The 19493-nt window shown below is 43.9% G+C and overlaps 1 protein-coding gene across 1 annotated transcript; it reads left to right on the forward strand.

Moving 5' to 3' along the window:
* The first annotated feature begins 307 nt into the window (after positions 1-307).
* csrp3 (cysteine and glycine-rich protein 3 (cardiac LIM protein)) lies at positions 308-15039 on the forward strand. Its single transcript, XM_006793759.2, has 6 exons — positions 308-406; positions 12461-12572; positions 13217-13388; positions 13555-13684; positions 14510-14603; positions 14804-15039. Exons 2-6 carry the CDS (start codon positions 12461-12463, stop codon positions 14875-14877), a joined length of 582 nt encoding a protein of 193 aa, XP_006793822.1. The 5' UTR covers positions 308-406; the 3' UTR covers positions 14878-15039.
* Positions 15040-19493: the final 4454 nt, after the last annotated feature.

Genomic DNA, 19493 nt, shown 5'->3' on the forward strand with positions numbered 1-19493 from the left:
ATTAGAATGAAACTTCCAACAATTGCATGACACCCCACGATCCTACAACTAGATGTGAAGATCACCAGGTCACTACCGCAGCTCAGCCATGTGTTCACCATCAGTGGTGCAACCAATAGTTATATTTAAATACACCGTTCATGCATATAATCCTGTAATGCTTCTCTGCTGGTAGTCAGACTTTCCCGCACTCTGTCTGAGGGCAGAGCAAATGTCTGAGTGGCTGATGTTCAGGCCTCTTTCAGCTTGTGATGAAGGGTCAGAGGGCCCTGCTTAGTCACAAGTTATTTTAGGAGGATACTTTCATTGAAGTGTCCCCAGTGGACCGTGGTGATGGTGAGACAGTATTTAAACAGCCCAGAAGCGCTCATCACCAGTCAGCCACAGAAGCAAGCTTGGAGTCAAGGTAAGGACCTGTTGCCTTTTGTATTAAAGCTCCCTTTCAGGGTTTGAGTAGTTACTCCAAGCTAAGTAAAGTACTCGATGATACTTTTACTTACTACTTTAATTTTTCTTGCTAGAACTCCATTTACATTTATTATACACAACCATGAATGGCTGGCGGCACTTTCACGTGAAATTTAGGATCTGTCTCAGTAATATTCAGATGTTTTCAGTGTCATTTGAAGGAGAGACAGCTCAGCTTTTGTCTGTCCAATATGACAGTTAAGCCCCTGTTCCTGGAATATCACATACCAATGCTGTGAGGTGATGGGCAGCCTTTGATATTAGTGCAAACTGGGATGTCAGACAGAAGGCCAGCGAGGGCAGAGCTGCCATTCCTGAGTAAATGTTAGGATGGATGTTAGAGTTAAAAACTGACACATCGCAGTGAGATTTGAAATCTTCGTAACCCTGACGACGTGTATTCACGTACATGCAGGAATGTACACATAGAGATTTCACACACACAACCACCAGAAAACATGGAGATTTTATTTGTTTGTTTAGGTGAGGAGATGATTTTTAACCTTTTTTAAATTCAGTATAGTATCCTCTTTCAAATTTTATAAACGTAAAAATGTAGATAAGGTAGATCCTTTAAAACAGAGGTTCCCAAAGTGTTGGGCCCGCCCCCTAGGGGGAGAGCAAAGCCCAGAGCCATTGCCGAGGAGGGGGGCGGTGGCGGGATAAAAAGAAGAAAGCTTGGACCATGCAAGCATTACGGACAGCTTTTTGACGGGGCTCCCACACAAACGCAAAGCAGGAGATGAAGCATCGTCAAATATGTTTCCAAACCAACTTCATTCTAAAACAAAAACTAAAAAAATGATGAAGCATATCTTCCCTTTGGCTTCACCTGCACAAGTGCCAGGGTAGGTCTCCCCTGCAGAATTGGTTTTCCCTGTCGGGAGCACACGCTGGGCTCTCCAAATCACCATTGACTGTAGAAAAGATGGACGACGCGACCCCGCCTCCTACCATTGTGCAAAAATGAAGCCAAAATATCCCGCTTGTGGAGGCTGCCATCTTGCAAATTTGGAGCCAGAGTCTGCGCAGTAGTGACTTGAGGTGGAGCGACTGTGTAACGCTCCCGCCCACACACCCGCTGGACGTGACCGCAAACACGCCCCTCTACACTTTTTACCTAGCCCGGCTGCTCGAGTTTTTTGCTGGTTTACCGTGACTGACGACTCGTTTAATTAAGGTAAATACAACCATGTCACTGTTATAAAAAAGACACACAGCTTATCATCTTATAGTTCTAAAATCGCACTGTTGTTAGCTAGATTAGCCGCTAGCATACGCACTGTGTTAGAGGCTTGTTGCTAGCTAGTTAGCGATGCTACACACCTGCTACTCTAATAGTCTGTGTTATTGAAGGATTCAGCACTTGTGTTTTTTTTTAATCCATTTATAGACAGCGACGAGATCAGCTGCACACTCTACAGAGGCCCAGAGTTACTGTTAATATCAAACATATAATGCTGTCCTTAGAGATTTTAACGAGATGGATAAACCCAGCATTTCATCAACACTGTGATGAGACCTTTGGTTTGTGTAATGTAATAAATACTCAGATACTCCCCAGAGGCTCCGGACTTTTACATAAAGATATTATATTCAGTCCTGTAGAAAGTTATATATTTAAAAATATATGATCCTCTCTGGTTACTCTGGTATGAATAACTCTGAATCACTTTATGGTAAATAACACACTATGTGTGTAAAAAAAAAAAAAAAAAAAACTGTGAAAAAATTCCAGATGACAAGTTTGTAGTTCAACATACAAGTGACGACCTTTGACCTTCATCAGGTTTTATTTGTGTTAGAGAAAATCTCATATGCTCTTCATGCAGCTGAGTACATCAAGTGTTTAAAACGGAAGCTGTGCAGGTCTGAGATCAGCAGCTTTGTGAAACACCAAACTGAGGTCCTGTTAATGCTGATATATAGTGACACAGTTACATGAGTGATTAATCCTTTTGTTTTTTTGTCTTTAACTTTATCAATAAAACAGCTGCAGCTTTCACTGCAGCACGTGTGGTACTTTAACCTTTGTACTGTTTTCATCAGTTCATTTTGCAGTGAACATGTTGGATGATCTGTCTGCTGTCACTGGGTGGTGCTGAGGTCTGAATCTGAGGGCAGCTCCTGTAATCACAAAGACAACAGAACCATCAAACTCAGATATAAATTTTATCCCTCAATATTGAAATAAAGCTGATTCTTCTCTCCTCATACACTCAGGATCTGAAGTTCTTCTCTTACATTTTTTTCAGTATTACAGTACACTACAGTACTTTAATCCATAGTTCCTGATTAATGATGAGTTACTGAAGTACAAGCTTTTAAAAAAAAATGTTACTGTCTTTACAGATGTGGCAAGAGACTGAAAACATGCTGTTGTTTGCACATATTTAATATTCAGCTCTGCACAGGAGCTGAAGCAGGGTGCAGCCTGTTGCTTTTACAGTATAATACTTGTAATAAAAGTACAGTAACAGTAATTAGTGACTGAGCAGCCCGGGGCGTTTCTCTTGATTTCTTTAGTAAATTCATTCACCTGCACAGATTAGCTAAACGAACCTAGACAGCCGAGTGCTCATTTTAGCTAGCTAGGTCTCAGGAGCTAGCTAAGGACGGTAGTTACGGATTAGCTTACAAACACGTTTAACTTACCGAAAAAGTGCAGCAGGGCCTCGGGTCCTTCTGTCGGGTAGTCCAGTTTACTGAAGAACACCTCAGGCTGTCAGGTTAAAACACTCGGTCGTGTTTTCGTAGCGTAAACGCTGGGCGTCCTCTCAGAGCCTACGCTCTATCTGCTATTCGCGCACAGAGATACGCAAGTTTCTCCGTGACTGCAGCTGTCAGTCAAAGCTCTTATGATGACGTTTCACCCCAATTTAACATCACCGCGGTAGGAATTAGAATCAAACTTATGGGAAAGGAGACCCCTTGAACATCAATCAGCGTGATGAGAACTATTGAAAACAAAAGAAAGAATCTTTGGAAAAAAATTATCTAAGGAGAATTAATTTATTTTAGTCTGACCCCAGTCCCATCCGCTAACATGGAGGAGGCGGGGTTTATGACCTATACTGCAGCCAGACACCAGGGGGCGATAGAGACGTTTTGGCTTCATTTTTGGGGAGCTGTCGCGTCGTCCATGTTTTCTACAGTCAATGCAAATCACGAACAAACAGTATCCCACATTCTTGATTTTTTAGTTCACAAACACTTCTTCGCACTGTTTCATACGGCTCTTGGTGGCGCTGTCACTTGGTGTTCGCTCGCTCTGTGGTAGAGTATCATTTCCTGTTCCTGCTCAAACACAGTGGTGTTTCTGAGTAGCTTATTTGCTTAGCAATTTAATTAAAAACTTTTAAATACATTCTTTTTTCAGAGTATAATCTTCACGTGCTTCATCCGAAGCACACTTTCTGTGTACTCACTACCTAATTTACAGCCAAAGTATTTACTCATTGTCTCTGTACTGTTTCGCTAGCTTAGCTTAGTTCGTAGCCGACTCGTTAGCACCATGGCTACTTCACCTGTCCCTCCTGCACTTTCTTGCTCATTGTGTCAGATGTTTAGTTACTCCTCGGCCTCCTTTAGCATTAATGATATCTGTAACAAATGTAGCATATTTGCAGCTCTGGAAGCCAGGATTACTGAATTGGAGACTCGGCTTCGCACCCGTCATTCACCCTTAGCTAGCCAGGCCCCTGTAGCTGGTGCAGCCGAAGATAGTGTAGGCCCCGCTAGCTGTTCCCCGGCAGATCCCAAGCAGCTGGGGAAAGAGGGCGGCTGGGTGACGGTGAGGAGGAAGCATAGTCCTAAACACAAGCCCCAGGTACACCACCAACCCGTTCATGTGTCTAACCGTTTTTCCCCACTCGGCAACACACCCGCTGGGGGTCAAACTCTGGTAATTGGTGATTCTGTTCTCAGACATGTGAAGCTAGAGACACCGGCAACCATAGTCAATTGTCTTCCAGGGGCCAGAGCAGGCGACATTGAAGGAAATTTAAAACTGCTGGCTAAGGGTAAACGTAAATTCAGTAAAATCATAATTCACGTCGGCAGTAATGACACCCGGTTACGCCAATCGGAGGTCACTAAAATCAATATTGAATCGGTGTGCAACTTTGCCAAAACAATGTCGGACTCTGTAGTTTTCTCTGGTCCCCTCCCCAATCAGACCAGGAGTGACATGTTTAGCCGCATGTTCTCCTTAAATTGCTGGCTGTCTGAGTGGTGTCCCAGAAACGATGTGGGCTTCATAGATAATTGGCAAACCTTCTGGAGGAAACCTGGTCTTGTTAGGAGAGACGGCATCCATCCCACTTTGGATGGAGCAGCTCTCATTTCTAGAAATATGGACAAATTTATTAAACCCCTCAAAATATGACTATCCAGAGTTGGGACCAGGAAGCAGAGTTGCAGTCTTACACGCCTCTCTGCAGCTTCTCTCCTCCTGCTACCCCCCAAAAAACCCATCTCCATAGAGACTGTGTCAGCTTCCAAAAAGACAAAAAACAAACTAAAAACCAGCAACAAACAACTTAAACATAAACAATTACAAAGAAAGAACAATACAGTATCCACATCTGAACCAAAGAGTAAAACAGTGAAATGTGGATTATTAAATATTAGGTCTCTCTCCTCCAAGTCTCTGTTAGTACATGACTTAATAATTGATCAACAAATTGATTTACTCTGCCTTACAGAAACCTGGTTGCAGCAGGATGATTATGTTAGTTTAAATGAATCAACACCCCCGAGTCATTCTAACTACCAGAAATCTCGAAGCACAGGTCGAGGGGGCGGTGTGGCAGCAATTTTTCACACCAGTCTATTAATTAATGAAAGACCAAGACAGACTTTTAATTTATTTGAACGCCTGATGCTTAACATTGTCCACCCCAGCTGTGAAACTCAGAAACCAGTCTTACTTGTTATCATCTATCGTCCACCTGGGCCTTACACAGAGTTTCTGTCTGATTTCTCAGACTTTATATCTAATTTAGTTCTGAGCTCAGATAAAATAATTATTGTGGGTGATTTTAACATCCATGTAGATGCTAAAAATGACAGCCTCAACATGGCATTTAATCTGTTATTAGACTCAATTGGTTTCTCTCAAAATGTAAAAGAACCCACCCACCACTTTAATCACACTCTAGATCTTGTTTTAACATATGGCATAGAAACTGAACATTTAACAGTGTTTCCTGAAAACCCTCTCCTGTCTGATCATTTCTTGATAACATTTACATTTACAATAATTGATTACGCAGCAGTGGAGAGTGGACTTTATCAAAGTAGATGTCTTTCTGAAAGCGCTGTAACTAAGTTTAAGAATATAATCCAGCCACTGTTATCATCGTCAATGCCCTGTACCAACACAGAGCAGAGCAGCTATCTGAACGCTACCCCAACAGAGGTCGATTATCTTGTTAATAATTTCACCTCCTAACTACGTACGACTCTGGATACTGTAGCTCCAGTGAAAACTAAGGTCTCTAATCAGAAGTACCTGACTCCGTGGTATAATTCTCAAACACGTACCCTAAAGCAGATGACTCGTAATCTGGAGAGGAAATGGCGTGTCACAAATTTAGAGGATCATCATTTAGCCTGGAGAAATAGTTTGTTGCTTTATAAGAAAGCCCTCCGCAAAGCCAGAACATCTTACTAATCGTCACTGATTGAAGAAAATAAGAACAACCCCAGGTTTCTCTTCAGCACTGTAGCCAGGCTGACAAAAAGTCAGAGCTCTTTTGAGCCAACCATCCCTTTAACGTTAACTAGTAATGACTTCATGAACTTCTTCACAAATAAAATTTTTATCATTAGAGAAAAAATTACCAATAATCATCCCACAGATGTAATATTATCTACAGCTACTCTTAGTACCATTGATGTTAAGTTAGACTCTTTTTCTCCAATTGATCTTTCTGAGTTAACTTCAATAATTACTTCCTCCAAACCATCAACGTGTCTTTTAGACCCCATTCCTACAAAACTGCTCAAAGAAGTCCTGCCATTAATTAATTCTTCGATCTTAAATATGATCAACCTATCTCTAATAATCGGCTATGTACCACAGGCCTTCAAGGTGGCTGCAGTTAAACCTTTACTCAAAAAGCCATCTCTAGACCCAGCAGTCTTAGCTAATTATAGGCCAATCTCCAACCTTCCTTTCATATCAAAAATCCTTGAAAGAGTAGTTGTCAAACAGCTAACAGATCATCTGCAGGGGAATGGTTTATTTGAAGAGTTTCAGTCAGGTTTCAGAGTTCATCACAGCACAGAAACAGCTTTAGTGAAGGTTACAAATGATCTTCTTATGGCCTCAGTGGACCTCAGGGGACAGTGGACACAGTGGACTCATCTCTGTGCTTGTCCTGCTAGACCTTAGTGCAGCATTCGATACCGTTGACCATAATATCCTATTAGAGCGATTAGAACATGCTGTAGGTATTACAGGTACTGCACTGCAGTGGTTTGTATCATATCTATCTAATAGACTCCAATTTGTGCATGTAAATGGAGAGTCCTCTTCACACACTGAGGTTAATTATGGAGTTCCACAGGGTTCAGTGCTAGGACCAATTCTGTTTACATTATACATGCTTCCCCTAGGCAGCATCATTAGAAGACATAGCATACATTTTCACTGCTATGCAGATGACACCCAGCTCTATCTGTCCATGAAGCCAGATAACACACACCAATTAGTTAAACTGCAGGAATGTCTTAAAGACATAAAGACCTGGATGGCCGCTAACTTTCTGCTTCTTAATTCAGATAAAACTGAGGTCATTGTACTCGGCGCTGAAAAGCTTAGAAATATGGTATCTAACCAGATTCTTACTCTGGATGGCATTACCTTGGCCTCCAGTAACACTGTGAGGAACCTTGGAGTCATTTTTGACCAGGATATGTCCTTCAACGCACATATTAAACAAATATGTAAGACTGCGTTCTTCCATTTGCGCAACATCTCTAAAATTAGAAATATCCTGTCTCAGAGTGACAGTGAAAAACTAGTTCATGCATTTATTACTTCCAGGCTGGACTACTGCAATTCATTATTATCAGGATGTCCAAAAAACTCACTGAAAAGCCTTCAGCTAATCCAAAATGCTGCAGCAAGAGTACTGACAGGGACTAGAAAGAGAGAGCATATTTCTCCTGTTTTGGCTTCCCTTCATTGGCTTCCTGTTAAATCCAGAATTGAATTCAAAATCCTGCTCCTCACATACAAGGTCTTAAATAATCAGGCCCCATCTTATCTTAATGACCTTGTAGTACCATATCACCCTATTAGAGCACTTCGCTCCCGCTCTGCAGGCCTACTTGTTGTTCCTAGAGTATTTAAAAGTAGAATGGGAGGGAGAGCCTTCAGTTTTCAGGCCCCTCTTCTGTGGAACCAGCTTCCAGTTTGGATTCAGGAGACAGACACTATCTCTACTTTTAAGATTAGGCTTAAAACTTTCCTTTTTGCTAAAGCATATAGTTAGGGCTGGACCAGGTGACCCTGAATCCTCCCTTAGTTATGCTGCAATAGATGTAGGCTGCCGGGGGATTCCCATGATGCATTGAGTTTTTCCTTTCTAGTCACCTTTCTCACTCACTATGTATTAACAGACCTCTCTGTATTGAATCATATCTGTTATTAACCTCTGTCTCTCTTCCACAGCATGTCTTTTATCCTGTCTTCCTTCTCTCACCCCAACCGGTCGCAGCAGATGGCCGCCCCTCCCTGAGCCTGGTTCTGCCGGAGGTTTCTTCCTGTTAAAAGGGAGTTTTTCCTTCCCACTGTCGTCAAAGTGCTTGCTCATAGGGGGTCATATGATTGTTGGGTTTTTCTCTGTATCTATGAAGCGCCTTGAGGCGACTTTTGTTGTGATTTGGCGCTATATAAATAAAATTGAATTGAATTGAATTGAATTATAATGACTAACTAATCCTGAAATTTTGGAGATGTTAGCTGTTTATACAGTAAAGTTACAGCGGGATACAAATAATGTCAGGCTGATCCTGCCGCAATTTGTCTCCCCTGTCCAAATCACTGACAAACAGTATCCCACAATTGTTTATGTTTTTTAACCCATTTTGCACAGAGAGACATTTAAAAAAATGTATTGATAGCAATGTTGAAAATTATTACACAGGAGAAAACGACTACAAGTAAAATTACACCATGAGGCCACTGCTTTTCTAATTGGAGGGACAGTAACAAAAACTGAAGATATTAAGATTAGCAGTAACAGTATTTTGTCTCTATCTGAAATTCATCTCATGTAAACCATAACATGGCGCACAGTCTGACGTAGAAAAAGGCACATACCTTTGACATTGCATGACAAACTGTATTCCTCGTCCACACGTAAACGCAAAAACAGAGTTTTTTAAAAAATCTGTTTTCGGTGATTCGAAGCGCCGTTTACGTGTGGACGAAAGGCCCAAACGCATAGAAACAGCTGCGTTTTCAAAGGTGTAGGTTCACAAAGTTAGTATTTTATTACTACTAATTTACTAGTAGTAAATTACTACCTGTAATTTATTGCAGTTTACTTTTTATGTTCAATCGTTTACTAAATGTTTGAGGTGTGAAATAAACCGCAATGGAGTTTGAAAACAAAATATGGGTGTGTGTTATGTGGTGGGGGGGCGCGAAGATTTTTCTTGTAAACAAAGGGGGGCCTAGCAAAAAAGTTTGGGAACCACTGTCATAGGGGGTTGATGATTTCTCTGTATTATTGTAGGGTCATTACCTAACAATATAAAAAAGAGGTGACTATTGTTGTGATTTGGTGCTACATAAATATAACTGAATTGAATTGGATTTTTAATATGATCACATACATGTACAGAATACTGGAAATCAAGTCAGTCCTTACATTAACACTGATTTAATTGCACGATGTTTTACTTGTCTATGAGTAAGCACATGCCAACAACAGTGGGAAGAAAAAATTCCCTTTTAACAAGAAAGCTCCAACAAAACAAGGCATACCAAAGGGCAGCTATCTGCTGAGAGCAGTTGGGGTTGAAGGAAGTAAGACAGAAAAAAAACTCCTTGAGGGGACTGTTGTTTTGATTTGGGGCTGTATAAATAAAATAATTGTATAAATAAAATAATTGAATTCAACTGAATTGAAAAAAGAAGACCAACCTTAGGCCAGTGGTGTATAAAAACATAGTGAGTGTAAAGAGTGAGGGAAGAAGAAATGCTCAGTGCATTATAGGAAACCCTCAGCAGCCTAGGCCTAATGCAGAGTAGGATTCAAGGTCACCTGATCCAGGCTAGCTTTATCAAAAAGGAAGGTTTTAAGCATACTCTTAAAAGTAGAGAGGGTGTTTCAAATCCATCCATCCATCCATCCATCTTCATCCGCTTTATCCGGGGCCGGGTCGCGGGGGCAGCAGCCTAAGCAAAGAGGCCCAGACCTCCCTCTCCCCAGCCACCTCCTCCAGCTCATCCGGGGGAACACCAAGGCGTTCCCAGGCCAGCCGAGAGATATAATCTCTCCAGCGTGTCCTGGGTCTGCCCCGGGGCCTCCTCCCGGTGGGACATGCCTGGAACACCTCACCCAGGTGGCGCCCAGGGGGCATCCTTACCAGATGCCCAAACCACCTCAGCTGGCTCCTTTCGATGTGGAGAAGCAGCGGCTCTACTCTGAGCCCCTCCCGGATGGCCGAACTTCTCACCCTATCTCTAAGGGAGATGCCAGCCACCCTTCGGAGGAAGCTCATTTCCGCCGCTTGTATCCGCGATCTCGTCCTTTCGGTCACTACCCACAGCTCGTGGCCATAGGTGAGGGTAGGGACGTAGATCGACCGGTAAATTGAGAGCTTCGCTTTTACACTCAGCTCCCTCTTCACCACGACGGACCGGTGCAGCGTCTGCATTACTGCAGCTGCAGCCCCAATCCGTCTGTCGATCTCCGGCTCCCTTCTCCCATCACTCGCGAACAAGACCCCGAGATACTTGAACTCCTCCACTTGGGGCAGGACCTCATCCCCGACCCGGAGTGGGCACTCCACCCTTTTCCGGCTGAGAACCATGGCCTCAGATTTGGAGGTGCTGATCCTCATTCCCGCTGCTTCACACTCGGCTGCGAACCGCTCCAGTGCGAGCTGGAGGCCCTCACCCGATGAAGCCAACAGAACCACATCATCCGCAAAAATCAGAGATGAGATCCTGAGGCCACCAAAGCGAAAGCCCTCCGCCACTTGGCTGCGCCTAGAAATCCTGTCCATAAAAATTATGAACAGAACCGGTGACAAAGGGCAGCCCTGGCGGAGCCCATCACCCACCGGGAACGAGTCCGACTTATTGCCGGCAATGCGAACCAAGCTCTTGCAACGGTTGTATAGGGATCGAATGGCCCGTAGCAATGGGCCAGACACCCCATACTCCCGCAACACCTCCCACAGGACACCCCGAGGGACACGGTCGAATGCCTTCTCCAAGTCCACAAAACACATGTAGACTGGTTGGGCAAACTCCCATGCACCCTCAAGTATCCTCGAGAGGATGAAGAGCTGGTCCAGTGTTCCGCGACCAGGACGAAAACCGCATTGTTCCTCCTGCGGTTCGACTAGCGGACGAACTCTCCTTTCCAGCACCCTGGCATAGACTTTCCCGGGGAGGCTGAGGAGTGTGATCCCCCTGTAGTTGGAACACACCCTCCGGTCCCCCTTCTTAAAGATGGGGACCACCACCCCGGTCTGCCAATCCACGGGTACTGCCCCTGATCTCCACGCAACATTGCAGAGGCGTGTCAGCCAGGACAGCCCTACAACGTCCAGAGCCTTCAGGAACTCGGGGCGGACCTCATCAACACCAGGGGCTCTGCCACCAAGGAGTTGTTTAACTGCCTCAGTGACCTCGCCCCCAGAAATTGGCGGGTCATTCCCCTCATCCCCAGACTCTGCTTCCTCCTTGGAAGACGTGTCAGTGGGATTAAGGAGGTCCTCGAAGTATTCCTTCCACCGCCTGACAATTTTCTCAGTCGACGTCAGCAGCGCTCCGCCAGCACTATACACAGTGCAGGTAGAGCACCGCTTTCCCCTCCTGAGACGCCTGACGGTTTGCCAGAACCTCTTCGAGGCAGTCCGAAAGTCTTTTTCCATGGCCTCTCCGAACTCCTCCCACACCCGAGTTTTTGCTTCAGCCACTGCCCGAGCCGCATTCCGCTTGGCCTGTCGATACCTGTCGGCTGCCTCCGGAGTCCCACAGGCTAACCAAGCCCGATAGGACTCCTTCTTCAGCCTGGTGGCTCCCTTCACCTCTGGTGTCCACCATTTGGTTCGGGGATTACCACCACGGCAGGCACCAACCACCTTGCGGCCGCAGCTCAATGCAGCAGCTTCGGCAATGGAGGCGCTGAACATGGTCCATTCGGACTCAATGTCCCCCGCCTCCCTCGGAATGCTGTTGAAGCTCTGCCGGAGGTGTGCGTTGAAGATCTCGCGGACTGGGGCCTCTGCTAGTCGTTCCCAGCACACCCTCACTACGCGTTTAGGTGCACCAGGTCTGTCCAGCGTCCTCCCCCGCCACCTGATCCAACTCACCACCAGGTGGTGATCAGTTGACAGCTCAGCCCCTCTCTTTACCCGAGTGTCCAGAACATATGGTCGCAGGTCTGGTGATACGATTACAAAATCGATCATCGACCTACGGCCTAGAGCGTCCTGGTGCCACGTGCACTTATGGACACTCTTATGTTCGAACAAGGTGTTCGTTATGGCCAAACTGTGATTAGCACAGAAGTCCAATAACAAAGCACCGCTCGGGTTCAGATCAGGGAGGCCGTTCCTCCCAATCACGCCCCTCCAGGTCTCGCTGTCGTTACCCACGTGAGCATTGAAGTCTCCCAGCAGGACAAATTGGGAATTGAAATCATATTTACATTTCAGTTCTAGCCTGGAAAACAAGACAACAGATCAATAGATTGTTTGAACTCCTTTATTCATTCATTTTGATTTACTCTTGAAGATGCCAAACTGGGGAGGAGGAGCCAAATGTGCAGCCTGTGAGAAGACAGTGTACCATGCAGAGGAGATCCAGTGTAATGCAAGGAGCTTCCACAAGACTTGCTTCATCTGCAGTAAGCAGACCTGCACTTCCCCAACAGAGGGTGTCATGGTGGATCTGGAGAATCATGCAGATATGTGATAGAAGTAATTTACACGTAAAACCCCCCCAGCTATTTTCCTCCTTCCATTCACCTTTGTGTATCCCATCTGGGCCTGCATCATTACTCAGCAGTCCCTCTGTATTTTTCTCTGTGTTTAATGACCTGCCTGCAAAGCTTCTTCGATTCTTCCACCCTGCTTCTGTTTGGCTTACATGCTGACTTCATACAGCCACAAGTGCTTAACTGGATCACTCAGTGGCAGTTTACTTTCCCAGTTTACTGTCCTCTACACCAAAACATACACTCTCCAGCTGGTCAGTAGCCTGTGTGACTGCTAGATTGTTCCACTGGGAGCTCAGAAAGGCCTCTGTGAAAAGCTCACCCATCTGCTGAGTCTTCATCTTTTCTTGAACTTTCACCTCATGATCCCCTCTCTTTCTACAAATAGAAATACAAGACATCAGACTATGTGTAATGTTACTGCTGACTGATACCACTAGCTAGGTGGGTGCTTTATTTAACCTCCATTATACCACCATGACATTCTACTGAAAACATCTCACACAGTCTCATGGTCAGCATGGTACTAAATGTGTGTGTTTCCTTCACACAAGTGAGCTGCAGAAAGGGGCTGGACAGTACAACAGTTGCAGCGCATGAGTCTGAGATTTACTGCAAGTCCTGTTATGGCAAAAAGTACGGGCCGAAAGGATATGGGTACGGGCAAGGAGCTGGCGCTCTGAGCTCTGATCCTCCTGGACAGGATGCAGGCCCTCAGCCTCATGAGTAAGTGTTCTTGACAGATAAAGACAGAGCACCTTATAACCTTAACCTTAACCATGATGGAAACAGTGGTGCAGAGGCAAATAACCTTAGAGAGAAGAGAAAAATTGCTTTAAAAAAAAAAATCTACTTTGACCAAAGATGACATCACACAGCGTTTCTTTTCTAGTTCCAAACCTCAACCAGCCTCCTCAAAATCCACCGCCAATAAATTGTCCCAGAAGTTTGGAAGTTCAGATCGCTGCCCTCGATGCTCCAAAGCAGTCTATGCAGCAGAGAAGGTGATGGGAGCAGGGAAGGTAAGGGCCATCCTGTTATTCTTTGTGTGCATCTAAAGTATGACTTAAATTCAAAGTTACTTGCTGTTGCCCAATCAGACAAACAATTTAAATTCACACCTTGTATCTCTTCTAGATGTGTGTTTTTATTGCTGATTATTGAGTACACCAAAAATCAAAGACACAATACCAAAAAAAACCAAACCCCCAACCCAATCAGTTTGGACTCTTTAGGCCACTTAACGATGAAATCAAGGCTTAGCGCCTATAAATAAATAGGGGCCAGAGCAATCGTCCCGGAAGAGGCCCTGGCTTATAACTATGGCGGCCCTTTGCCAAAACGGCTGTGCCCGTCATACGACAGTGGGGAGAGTGTTACTCACATATGCAGGCAGAGGTACACATCTGCCCGGCGGTCGATTACACGCAGCGCCTCCCACTGTTGCACTTCTCGCAACACTCTCCCACTGTCTCCCAACTCTTTTTCACCTGGCCTTCTTGCATTCCTCTTCATGTCTGGGGCTTCTCTCCTCCAGTGCTCAGCTAGCCTGCCTTAGGTCTTTACACAGCTGATAGGCCACCTCTGGACATACCCATATCTCAGCAGGTGATCCCTATCAGCTAATTGTCCCATACTCAGCCAATCCACAGTGGATTAAAACAATGTCAAATAAAACACAAAAAACCATGCAAGACAAACAGAAGAATAAAATCATGCAATAAAAACTACACTCGCAAATAAACGAAAAAAAAAAAGATAAATATAAAGTTCCACTGTGTGACAATATCATGTAGGGAACTTTGTAGCACTTTGTTATTAATAATCACAAATATGTGCGTCTTTAGCCTTGGCATAAAACCTGCTTCCGCTGCGTTCTGTGTGGTAAAAGCCTCGAGTCGACCACAGTGACAGATAAGGATGGAGAGCTGTACTGCAAAGGTACACATACACACACAAACACACACACATTGTAAAGATGGTTCTTGTTTATCTTCATTGCACTTTAAAACCAGAACATTTAATATTTAACCAGAACTACAGGAATAAACCAAAGCAGCACACAGTACACACAGGTCATATTTGAAAACTACCTCTAAATGTTGATTATTGACTCAGTCAATTTTCGTTTTTCTCTGCAGTTTGTTATGCCAAAAACTTTGGCCCCAAAGGATTTGGACTGGGCAATGCTGCAATGCTGGAGGAACGACAGTAAAAACATGCTTTTAATAAGCCTCCCACTCATCGTGCGGCAGCTGTCTCAGGCGAGACAGACGTTCACCTTTGCACTGCTGTAAATTCAAAGTTATTTTTAAAATTGGCTCAATTGTTCTTGTGATGGTTCAGTGCAGAATAAAAGCATTTTATTACCTTAAAATTGGTTTTAATGCAGTTTATTAAAAACATCTTGAAAGACTAAGAACAGAGCGTAACAACAAGAGCTCAACAGCTTTCTGTTGTCTTTGTTACATATTATAGTTTTGATGATAACAAACGTGCCTGAATGTATTTTGTCCCCTGTTATTGTTGTGGTGCAAAGACTTTTCTTGCTAAACTGAATTACTACATCTTATTTGCAATCATAATTCTGTGCGCCCCCTTAATAGGAATACCAAATCAGCAAGCGATAAACAAATACAATGAGTTAATATTTCCAGAAAAATTATGTGTTGGCAGCCAAGCAGAGCGACACTGGATGACTCGTTGAACCAACATCACAGTGGCTATCTCGTATTATTGAATTAACGGAGCTGACGACACACAGAAAAAACATTCATCAGATAAAAGTGTCTCCAAATCATGGCTTACATTAAATTTTAACAGAGTTATCTGTAACCTTGTTTTTTTTGCCTGTCCTGTTTGGTTCTTTAGCCATCAGAATTATTGTCGGAAGGCCAAAAATGATGCCCAATGGATTTACTTTACCAAGTGGATCATCATGGCCTTGCCATATTGGTCCATTTGATTGACCTTTGTCAACCATAACAATGCATAACATGCAAATCATAGTATTTCTGCAGAAGCCTAATATTTCTGCTAAAACATAGTATTTCTACCAAATCATAGAATTTGTGCCAGTGATAAGGCATAGTTAGACCGTCAGAATTATTGTCAGAAGGCCAAGAATGATGCCCAATGGATTTGTTTTACCAAGTGGATCATCATGGCCTTGCCATATTATCATTTATTTTATTTTCGGTTGTTAGAGATGGGACAGACGTGACTGAGGGATAGGAAAGGGAGAAAGAAAGAAAGAGAGGGAGGGAAGGAAAAACAGACGGGAAGAGAGACAGTGAGAAAGGGCACTTCAAAAAATAATCTGGATCACCTGTTGAGAGAAGAAAAATCAGAAGAGAAAACAAACAAAAGAGAGAGCAACATAATAAACACAACACCATCGCAATAATCTAGCTAAGAGTAAATGACAATAGATACTAAACACTGAATGTTATTGTGCAGCACGTAACATCAAGAGCACGCAATGTGCTTTGAGGTAGCAGCCAAGAAAGGTGTAGTTTGTGTCTGTGAACACCCATGCGTACACCTGTGTGCACACACCCAAGGAGGACCATTGGAAGGGCAACCGTGCCATCCTCCTGGGAAGAGCTGGGGAGAGCCCCAGACAAGGGGTCACCTGGCAGTGAGTGTGGTGAGGGGAGATAGGCCTCCATACCTTGGAGGGCCTGAGATGTATCATATAGCAGGAACTCCAGCAACACTTGAGGGAAGATGAACAACTTTAATAATTGACCAACGCGTTTCGGCTTGTGGCCTTCATCAGGGTCATCATCAGGGCCTGAGATGTACCCAGAGAGGTGGAGTCTAAGACCCAACCTGACATATAGACACAGATGAACAGGCACACACACAGACACAAACGTGCATTCCCACCCTCATGCACACAGACAAATAAATACTCGGCACTCACCCAACGTGGAGACAGACACAAATAGACACTGTACACACAATCGCACTCCCCAAACATACTCTATACTAAGTATTTGTAACTAAGTAACCAAGTATTTGTACTTTGGCACTTCCTGCCTTTGCTCTTTGCTAAGGATTTAGAATCACTGTGGAAAGTTTTGAATTAGTACCTGGTTTTAAGGAATGAATACAATGAATATAAGTCGATCAAAAGTGCTCAAATACAACCACTCAGACTTAATAAACCAAAGGAAATCAGTTCAGTCAATTAAAATGTCAAATAAATTTTATTTTCAAAATACCTGTTGACAAGACGCTGCTTCAAGGCACTTTATATTGTAAGGTAAAGACCCTACAATAGGGATGCACCAATACCACTTTTTTGGAAACGAGTACAAGTACGAGTACTTGCATTTCAGTACTCGCCGATACCGATACCGAGTACTTAATAAAAACATGATTTAAATTTACAGGTAACGGCGTTAGTCCTATAATTTAACAAAAAAACAAACAAACAAGGGACTGGTTTGGAATTAAGAACATTTATTTAAAATGAAAAGCATGTTGTATGCAACATATTACAGAATAAATAATTAGGAAAAAATTTAAACAGTGACAGTGCAACTCAAGTATTGTTTTCAGTTTATTGTAAACTCTGCCGCTTTGGACAACACATGGGGCATTAATAAACATCTTTGCTATTTAGTGCACAATATTTGAATAAACTAACAACATCCACCAACATAGAACTTTCGCAATCAGTGCAACTGAGGTAGGTATTAACATCAAGTCTAAGATGACTCACTTAATGGAGAGAAAAAGTGAGTGGCAGGGTTTTTTTTTAAGAAAAGTAGCTTTTCTGCATTATCAGCAGTCAGACTTTTTCTGTTTTCATCTATAATGTGTGACACTGAGCTAAAAAGCCTTTCACTTTCCACACTGCTACATGGGGCTGAGAGGTATTTACTCGTCTGTTTCTCTGTTTAGAAGTCTCACAAGCACAGTCACAGCTGGGATGACATCAGAGGCTAGTGCGTCGTAGCTGCTCACTTTTTTAGTTAGTTCCTCAAAGGGGGCGAGGATGGCAACAGTCGTCTCCATAAGAGCCCATTGGTGAGCGGTGAGATAGTCAGGGAGTTCGTGCTCGGACACATACACGCCCAGCACTCGCTTTTGCTCAATGAGAGACTGGAGCATGTAATACGTGCTGCTCCAGCGCGTCTGTACGTCCTGCTGCAGTCTCTTTATTGGCTGGTTGAGCTGTCCCTGAATGTCCTCGAGGCGGGAGTAGGCTAAAGCGGAATGCTTAAAATGCCCAACTATTTTCCGTCCCACTGCTATAGCATCAGCTATGCTCCTCTGTGCTAATAAGCATGGGTAAATAAGCGTGGGTAAATAAGCGTGGGTAAACTCTTTGTACTCGTTGTCGTGTTGGGATTTTGGTGCTTGATTAAATTACTTGTGTTAAATGCGCTACCTTTTGAGCCTCCTCTGGACAATTTCGCTGAGCACAATTTGCAGTCCGCCTTTGTTTTCGCATCTTCGTTCACTTTGAAATAGTTCCACACGGCTGACTTGTCTCGCCTGCCCTTTTCTCAGCTCTGAGCTGCAGCCGGGACCTGGGGGCGGGCACTCGGCGCCTGTGATTAACCCCTTACATGCCGCTCAAACATAGGCAGGTCTCAGACCATGGTATCGGTCCCCGGTATCGGGGGACTTTTAACGAGTACGAGTACTTTAGAAAATGTGGTATCGAGGCCGATACCGATATCGGTATCGGTGCATCCCTACCCTACAATATTACAGAGAAACCCAACAATCCGAGGACCCCCTATGAGCACGCACTTGGCGACAGTGGGGAGGAAAAACTGCGTGTTAACAGGCAGAGACCTCCGGCAGAACCAGGCTCAGGAAAGGGCAGCCATCTGCCGCGACTGGTTGGGGGTGAGCTAGTGACACAGATGGAATGTGTTCATGTCACTTCCTCACAGCAGACAGATGTTACTGTCTGTGAAGGTTCTCAGTCATCCAGGTCATCGTAGTCAAAGGAGCTTGTAAAGAAAAGCGTCTGGACTTCTTTAAGTTGCTTGAAGACGTTTCACCTATCATCCGAGAAGCTTCTTCGGTTCTGAACAGAGAACTGAAGAGGCTCCCTACTGTCGCCACTGAAGAAGTTTCCCCGAGAAGCTGCCTTTATACTTTCATACCCGACGACCCCCCCGAGAAGCTGCCTTTATACTTTCATACCCGACGACCCCCCCGAGAAGCTGCCTTTATACTTTCATACCCGACGACCTCCCCGAGAAGCTGCCTTTATACTCTCATACCCAACGACCTCCCCGAGAAGCTGCCTTTATACTCTCATACCCAACGACCTCCCCGAGAAGCTGCCTTTATACTCTCATACCCCACGACCTCCCCGAGAAGCTGCCTTTATACTCTCATACCCGACAACCCAATAGGGCTGGGTATCGTCACTGATTTCTAGAATCGATTCAATTCCGGTTCACAAGATCCCGAATCGAATCGATTCGATCCGCGATTCGATTTAATTCAATTCGATTCGATTTGATTCACTTCGATTTGAATCTGGGAAATTTTGACAGTCAGAAGTATTATAATTCAGATCAGTACATTTACATATTTTTGTATCTATAAAAAGGAAGCTGACACACGCAAGACTTTATCAAAGGTGATAACATCACAGCAGATGCCTTTGTGTCAAAGTAGCTGAGGATAAAACAGAAAAACATGAAGGTGATTTTTCTGGGATTTTATAAAAATATTCTGCAGTACATCAAAAACTAAAGAAAACTATTAATCAACACATGAATGTTACCTCTGACGTTACAGCGGTTTTATTAGAGACATGGCTGAGCGTTTTGCATTTTGCATAATTTTTAA

This window comes from Neolamprologus brichardi, chromosome 1 (genome assembly GCF_056152115.1).
Source record: "Neolamprologus brichardi isolate AB-2024 chromosome 1, ASM5615211v1, whole genome shotgun sequence".
Classification (NCBI taxonomy): domain Eukaryota; kingdom Metazoa; phylum Chordata; class Actinopteri; order Cichliformes; family Cichlidae; genus Neolamprologus; species Neolamprologus brichardi.

What these genes read in the sequence shown, in the direction of transcription:
- csrp3 (XM_006793759.2), top strand. Translation starts at nt 12,461, where the DNA reads ATGCCAAACTGGGGAGGAGGAGCCAAATGTGCAGCCTGTGAGAAGACA. An exon ending in AGGTGATGGGAGCAGGGAAG is followed by an intron (nt 13,685 to 14,509) that starts GTAAGGGCCATC and finishes GTGCGTCTTTAG; the next exon opens with CCTTGGCATAAAACCTGCTT. An exon ending in TGGAGAGCTGTACTGCAAAG is followed by an intron (nt 14,604 to 14,803) that starts GTACACATACAC and finishes TTTTCTCTGCAG; the next exon opens with TTTGTTATGCCAAAAACTTT.